At 47.8% G+C, this 7,624-nt stretch overlaps 2 protein-coding genes and 1 pseudogene across 2 annotated transcripts in view; 2 read left to right on the top strand and 1 right to left on the bottom strand.

The window, feature by feature from the left end:
- Positions 1-4,174, bottom strand: part of LOC117586094 (14-3-3 protein epsilon) — a 5,012-nt gene extending 838 nt beyond the window's left edge. Inside the window, 2 exon segments of the mRNA XM_034275950.1 lie at positions 2-260; positions 3,993-4,174. Coding sequence (XP_034131841.1) covers positions 2-260; positions 3,993-4,056 — 323 coding nt within the window. The 5' untranslated portion in view covers positions 4,057-4,174.
- On the top strand, positions 2,740-4,066 carry LOC117586104 (annotated as a pseudogene).
- A 449-nt stretch (positions 4,175-4,623) lies between the features above and the next one.
- Positions 4,624-7,546, top strand: LOC117586078 (ribosomal protein S6 kinase delta-1). Its single transcript, XM_034275933.1, has 3 exons — positions 4,624-4,827; positions 4,893-6,638; positions 6,693-7,546. Exons 1-3 carry the CDS (start codon positions 4,732-4,734, stop codon positions 6,900-6,902), a joined length of 2,052 nt encoding a protein of 683 aa, XP_034131824.1. The 5' UTR covers positions 4,624-4,731; the 3' UTR covers positions 6,903-7,546.
- The last annotated feature ends 78 nt before the right edge of the window (positions 7,547-7,624 follow it).

Raw genomic sequence — 7,624 nt, 5'->3', positions numbered from 1 at the left:
GAGATGTTTCTCGAGCACATTCAGTATGTCCGAACAGATGTCGCGCAGCTCCTTCTCCACCTGGCCGCGGTAGGTTTTGATCATCTCCAGCTTCTCCTCGGCCCCCTTGTTCTCCTCCTTCTGTTCGATCGATGTGATGATGCGCCACGAAGCACGACGGGCTCCAATCACATTCTTGTATGCGACGGACAGCAAGTTACGCTCCTCGACAGTCAGCTCGACGTCCATGGAAGCGACCTTCTTCATGGCCTCGACCATTTCTAACAAAAGGAAGAAAGTAGCGGTTAAAAGTGTCATCTTTTTTTCATATTGATTATTATGCTGGGAAAATGCAAGGAGGATAGGAAACATAGCAGGCTAGCTATTCTACTCCAACACAACCGTCCCTCTGTCTGGCTTTGTCTTATCACGACACGCCCAATCCAATTATAATGACATATAAGTCATCGAGATATAGGCGTTTTGTTTATGCATCGCGACTGTTTTAGCTGCTTCTGTCATACCCCAAGACAGCCATAACCAGGTGATAACGGTTTCCTGCCGGCTCTACTCTCCCGGAATCACCATCATCATCACCATCCTCAAACCGTGCCATGAATCACGTGCCTGGAACTCCGGGAAAGACAGCTGCAAGCTGCTTTTGATTCCAGTGTTGATGTGAGTGTTGATAAAAAATAATAAAATCAGTGCTACAATATTGTAATTTTTCCGTTTTTTGTTGCTTTTGTCTCCGTTTGCCTGCTTGCATTTCAACGGAGTGTGCTCTCCCTCTCTCCCGCTATCCATAATCAGCTGCTGACGTATTTCGCCCCACATACACACGCACACATCGCGCACTCCCAAAGTCACTGAATAGGCAGACAGGCACGCCGCACACATACGCGCAGCGGGACATTTTGCTGTTGTTGTGTGGCACGTAGATGTGAAAATTGGAAATAAAGTTGGCATGGCTGCATGATTCATGCGTCCCGTCTGTGGTTGCTGTTGCTGTTTCTGTTGAACTTCAAAAACGGTTGTTGGCATTGGCACATTGTACATTCTACATGTGTATAGATGTGTACATTGCACTTTACAACACTGACAACGCCAAGGCTGTCACGGACAGAACGTGCAAATTGAACTTGAAATCGGAGGAAGGGCAGGGGAGGTGGCAGGCAGCGTACATTAGTAGATGGCGGGGGAAGTCCATCCATCTTCCTGCAGCACATGTTGCTTAGTCAGGCAGCCGCATCTACTACGAATTAAGAGACATGCGCGCGGGAGAATACAGCGTAGCGTATAAAACGAAAATCAATAAAGGCGGCCCAAAATATGAAATGACAAATCAAACGCAGCCCCAGCAAAAAAGAACGGGAAGAAAAACTAACCACATAAATCAAACCGCCACCCACAATCAACCCAAACACACATACACATGCATACAATCTACTCAACCCACACCAAAAAAGCGTCAGGCGTCACGCGAAATATATTCGAAGATTATATTAAGGCAAAGAGGGACCAAAAGGAAGGCAAGTTTTGAACAAAAGAGAGGAATGAGGAGGTTGTTGGCTCCCCCCTCCCTAACTCGCTCTCCCTCCCACCCTTATCAACGGTCTGTGGGTGTGTCTATTTGTGACATAAGGGCGCAGTAGCAGCAGCAGCGCCAGTTGAAAAAACATGCGCACATACCGTTACAGCAAAGAATCGTGTAATTAGACAAAGGAAAAACTAACAGTAGAGTAGAGCATCAGCGGGCTGCTGCTGGCCGACCATTTGACCAGCAGTTAAATGGTGCACACAACAAAAAGAAGACAAACAAAACACACCTTTCCCCCTATTCCATCACACCCCACCAACTACTTCCAGTTACAGCTATGACCGCTCATCTATCATCTTTATGTATGCTCTTTTTTCGCATATCGACGACATTGACGAGAGAACATCAACTGAAAAAGCAGTGCGCGACCTCGAAAAAAATGTAGATAGAACCAGGCAAGAGGCAGGGGGCGGTAGCGGCAGCACCTGAGAAAGCACACTTAAAGGCTGACGTTAATGTGTATATGGAAAGGACAGGGCAGGGGGAGGGTAGAACGGGCAAGTTCAGATTGGGGGCGCAGACATTGCCGGCTGGCGGCATTAGCCTGTGCCTGTGCTCTGCTCTCCCTACGTTTGCATTGGTGTGTTCCAGCCTGAGACCTCAGCCAAAACTGTCCGAGTGCGACAAGGCCAACCCCAAGTGCTCCATGCATACACACAGACACTGACATACACAGTCACATCACAGCTCTCATATACTCTGCCTTGGAGCGCACGCAGGCGAAAATAAGAAGACAAACATGTGATACAGACACAAAATCTATGTGTGTGTGTATATGTGGTTGTGTGCGAAGTGGCTGCTAATAGTTGATTGACTTCTTTGCGGCAACAGCCACACGGCAGCAACAACCACGATAAAGAGACGCCGCCCGTTAATGTTGTCAGTTTTGCAGGCAATTATCAGCAGAATTGCCATTGTCTTTGCTGCAATTATTACTGCTAGTGTACTTGGCCAAAACGGCTGAGAACATTGTTTGCTAACTTTTGCCAGGCACTGTGCTGCGTCGCCGACACCACTCAGACACTCTAGTTATCTCGTTTTAACGCATGCAGCAGCATTCGGGAATTGCCAAGCGCGCGCTTTTTCGCAGTCGCCGAATATGCTTCCCCCACACCACCACCATGACATTTCTGTTATTCTCTTCCTGCTCTACTCTCTTTGCATTTTGAGCAGCGTTTTAATTAATTGGAGTATTTTTAATTAAATAAGCAGCCACAATGAAAGCTCCCGCCGAACACTCATAGCCCCCCCCCCCACACACACACGCATACACATGCGCGTGAGCATGAGTAATGCAAAAAGCAACAGAAAAATCTGCAATATCAGGCAGAGTTGCCACTTTGCTGGACTAATATTACAGCGTCGATGCCTAAAACGAAATATAATAAACTATACCCGCAGCTAATTTGCATAAATAAAGAAAGGGAGAAAAATGGGAGATGGAGCCGTAGCCGGCGACAACTCTGCGTCCCACGGAACACAATCGATTCATTCATCGATTTTTCGCAGCCAATGGCAGATGACGACGACGCCGCCGCCACCGCTGCTGCTGCGCATGAAAAGCACATTTTGAGCAGAAAATACGAAAAAGGGAGGATGGGGGAGCCAAATACAGACCAGACCCACTCCTTCACACAAAATGCTTTTCCACCATTGATTTTGGGCGTGGAGAATGAGAGCGGGAGCCGTCCGACATTTAAATAAAATTAATAAAGTGTACGACGCTGCGTTTCCTTCCAGAAAGATTCGCCTTGACAACGACTGACAGACTACTACTACTACTACAAACAGCCCTTAGCAACGCGCAGCGCAGCCCTCACTCGCAACACTAAATACACAAAATTTCGACTCGAAATGGAAGAGGGGGCCCCTCTCCAGAGAACCTGGGAATGCCCGACAACTATACTATTTGGCCCACCTTACTGTAAATTATAATACGCAATTTGTTCTTTCTCTTTTCGCAAAAAGCCAGGTTGAAAAACCACGCGAAATTTTGCCGGTAAAATCAGGTTTTACATTTTTTCTCCATTTCGTCTCGTCTTTCTTGTAGCCATTCTTACAGCGCAGCGCGGTCTTCTTCTTTCCGTTTCTCTTGATTCGGTCTTTCGTTTTCGCAGAAATACTACTCATCGGCTGCGGGCAGCGGCGGCGCTGCGACGCGACTCTATGTCGTTTCAGCGGCTGCACCTACACAAATGTCTTTGCCGAATTGAAAATTTCCAATTTTTCCACAGTCTGCGGCTATAGCTAACAATTTTGCGCTGATTTTGCGAGGGACAGCTTTGGACAAGACGCGGACAATCGGGGCGATTTTTCAGCGACCACGCGACGACGCAACCGAACGGACCCCTCCCCAACGTTGGCGCTCCATGGACGAGAAAATTTTTTCTTTCTGGATTGTTCTTCTACTCACCATCGTAGCGCTCGGCCTGCTCGGCCAATTTTGCCTTGTAGACATTATTCTCGCGTTCAGTCATTATGTTAAATCCTTTTTAGTAAAATTAATCCACAGAAAAAATTATTTAAATGCTCCCGGTACGTTGCGGCGTCGAATTTTTTTGCTGCTGCCGTCGACTTTTTTTTCCTTCTACCAATGTGACCACCGCTGCGTTATCGACCAAATATACTGTCTGACCTTAGGAGTATTCCTAAATGTACGGTCTTATATTTATAATATACGGTAAATATACCGCCTTCTTTTTTAAATATACCGTAAATATACCAAGGAAAATAATTTTCCTAGATTTTGTTATTCTATTTAATATTACAAGTTAGTTGTGACTCTAAACTCCGAACATGTAATTATATTAATTTAATGAATCAATTTTCTACAGAATTTGATTATTTTAAAGGCTCTCTTTATGTTATTGCTTATTAAAACAAGGGTTTAAATAGAGAAGGTACAAAAATATGTTACCTATTTTACATCATAACTACACGGTAATTACACTTTAGCTACATAGAAGCTGTGTCTGTCGGACCAAAAAACAGGGATGATTCTTATCGTTTTTATACGAGTAGCATCCCTGATTCGACAGGTGGCGCCACTAGACAACACTGGTAAAAATATGCGAAAAAGTGGTGGGAAAACAATAAATAATACAGGAAATATGCTTATCTCATAACGCGGATAAACCGGAGCAGCTGCCAAAATGAGTCTCAACCTGGGGGGATGGATCCACAGCTTCACCGTGACGGACACGCAGCAGCACAAGGGAGGATACACAATTTACAAGATTACCTCGATCGTGAGTACTGAAAATGGGGGCCAGAAGCTGTGGCTTTGCTGAACCGCCTCCCCTCTCGATACTAGGTCTTCCCACGCTCGGTGCCCCAAGCCCTCACGTGCCTGGTTGTATGGAAGCGCTTCCACGAGATCAAGCGGCTGCATAGAGAGCTGAGTCGCCGGCACAAGAGTCTCCAGCTGCCCGGAAAGCTTCCCGTGCCCACGGACAGCAGCTACTTTAAGCGCTTTGATGCGCTCGTCATTCAGCGGCGCAAGGAGTACATCCTCCAGCTGCTGGACTTTGCGGCCCAGCATCCGGCCCTCTACAAGTGCAGCACATTTACACAGTTCTTCAGCGAGGCGCACTCGCCGAATGGTTCGCCGCTGAAGAAGCTCTATGTGGAGCGCTCTCTGAAGCTAAAACCCTCCGCAGACAATGAGGGTAGTTGCAGTGGAGCAGGGGCGGGCAGCGTGAGTGGTACGGGGGCAGGCGCCATAGCTGACATTTGCGATAAGCTTGATCTACCCTATGACCCGCACAGCGCTGGTGGCATCTTGCCACTGGATCCACGATGCGATAGAGAGCAGCAGCAGCAGCCACAAAGCTGCAACGATGCGGCAGATGCCAAGGAAGTCAAGGTCGAGACAGTCGCCAAGCCGAGGTCAAAGCCGGATGAGGGGCAGGCCAAACGGGACTACCTGCGACTGCTCACGCCCATGGCGTCCATTGAGAGCGACGACAGTGACTACATCTACGAGGCAGCTCTGGAGTTCAGTCACGCCGTGCAGGCGGAGGTGAATCTCGAGTATGCCGAGGCACATGAGCGCTACAAGCACGGCGTGGATCTGCTGCTCGCTGGGGCCAAGCACGACTCGAATGAGGAGCGCAAGTTCATAGCCAAAGCGAAGATATCAAAGTACCTGGCACGCGCCGAGGAGATACACGCCAACTTCCTGGCCAACTCCGCCAAGAAGCTGCACTTCCAGCTGTCTCTGGACGTAGCGGACAGCGCGAGTGTCCCACAACTGGAATGCTCGTGGAACCAGCTGGCCAAGTACAAGGTGGTGCAAGTGCTCGACGAGCGCGTGATGCAAGTGCAGTGCATCACCCAGCCCCAGCAGCCGGCGGCCATCATGAAGGGCATCGAGAAACCGGCCAGTCACTCGCTCACCCAGAGCATCTTCCTGCCCCAGCAGGTGCAGTACATGGCCCAGTTGTTGGCCTACTTTCAGTCGGACCAAAAGATTTTCCTGCTGCTCCGCCAGGCCGAAGGCGGACGCCTGTACGACTACCTACAGAGCTACACTCCCACGGGGACCAAGACCAGCAACTATGGCGAGCTCTTTCCAGCGGAGAAAGAGAAGGTAGAGCCGGAGCCAGAGAAACACCTCACCGCCGACAGCGAAGTCAGTGATCTGGTGCGGAGCTCCCAGCAGCTGCTCAAATCGGTTTCCCACACCCTCAGCAATCTGCAGGCCGGCGTGCTTACGCCCAGGCGACAGAAGGCGGCTGCATCTGGAGCCCGTGTCCTTCCGGAGCAGTGCCTGCGGCAGTGGGCCTGCGAGCTGGCCATAGCCATCCACAGTCTCCATGGCAAGGGTGTAATTCTACGGGATCTGCACATGAACAACATCTTGCTGGGATCCAAGGGGCAGCTGTTGCTCACGTATTTCTACCAGAACGAGGGCCTCAGCTCCGACGACAACTATGTGCACAAGGCGCTTAGTCTGGAGGCAATTTCAAATCATTTTGTCGCCCCCGAACGACCTCTAAGCTTCCGATCCGATTGGTGGAGCTATGGCGTGGTGCTGTACCAGCTGCTGCTGGGCGTGGTAAGAAATGTAAGTCCTTCCAGTGAATCTCTCATTCTGTTTGCGTTCCCCTAGCCCTACAAGTCCACGCATCCCGGACAACTGGAGCTCTATGGTTGTGTGCAGTATCCCAGCGAAACGCAGGACATCTCTGATCATGCTCGAGACTTGTTGGAACAGCTGTTGCAGCTGAATCCGGAGCAGCGTCTGGACTATGAACTGCTGCAGGGGCATGCCTTTTTCAAGGGCATCGACTGGCAAGCGGTGCTGGAGAGCGGCAACTGATGAATCTTTATAATATTCGAAATATTCTCTGACAATCTCTTTGATTTCTGTAAGCCACAGACGAACAATATTTAAGGGTACATCTTTTTTGCCAGTGTATTATTTTTTCCCTTAATATTTAATCCATTTTTTTTAGTTCAAAGCCTTTGAGGTGCGTTAATCATTTATGGTTTGTTTTATAATATTCGTTATTGGGTTTTGTTTCTTTTTTGGTACAAAATACGCTTTATTTAATAACTATTATTTACATTTGCGAAATGTTCTAAAGTATTGCTTACAAATATATAAAATGTAGTCTAGAATACAGGGCGTATTTATGTAATAATTTTGATATACAAAAGAGAGGTTTTCGAATACAATTATGGATAAATTAGTAAATAATTAAATAATCTTTGTAAAGCCAATGAGCTAAATTAGAATAGAAAAAGCATTTTATTGTCTAACTACACAACAGTTTATGGATCAACTTAGACACTAATTCTGCTGGCTATAAACTAAATTTGGTTGTGGGGACGGATGGACGCACTTCTTTGGCGCACTTCCGTCGCCCATAAGGCACATTTGGAATGCATTCTGGGGGCGTGGTGTCACCCGGTGATTAATCTTACACTTAATCCTTACGACTAAACAAAAAACCGCATTAAGTTTTGGCAAGACTTGTTGATTCTGTTGTTGTTGCAACTTACGAGAACTAAAAGACTAAAAAGGAACCTATGGGGGCA

This window comes from Drosophila guanche, unplaced genomic scaffold, assembly GCF_900245975.1.
Source record: "Drosophila guanche unplaced genomic scaffold, DGUA_6, whole genome shotgun sequence".
Classification (NCBI taxonomy): Eukaryota; Metazoa; Arthropoda; class Insecta; order Diptera; family Drosophilidae; genus Drosophila; species Drosophila guanche.
The sequence above is the reverse complement of the archived record's forward strand: the minus strand, read 5'-3'. Positions and strand labels throughout refer to the sequence as shown.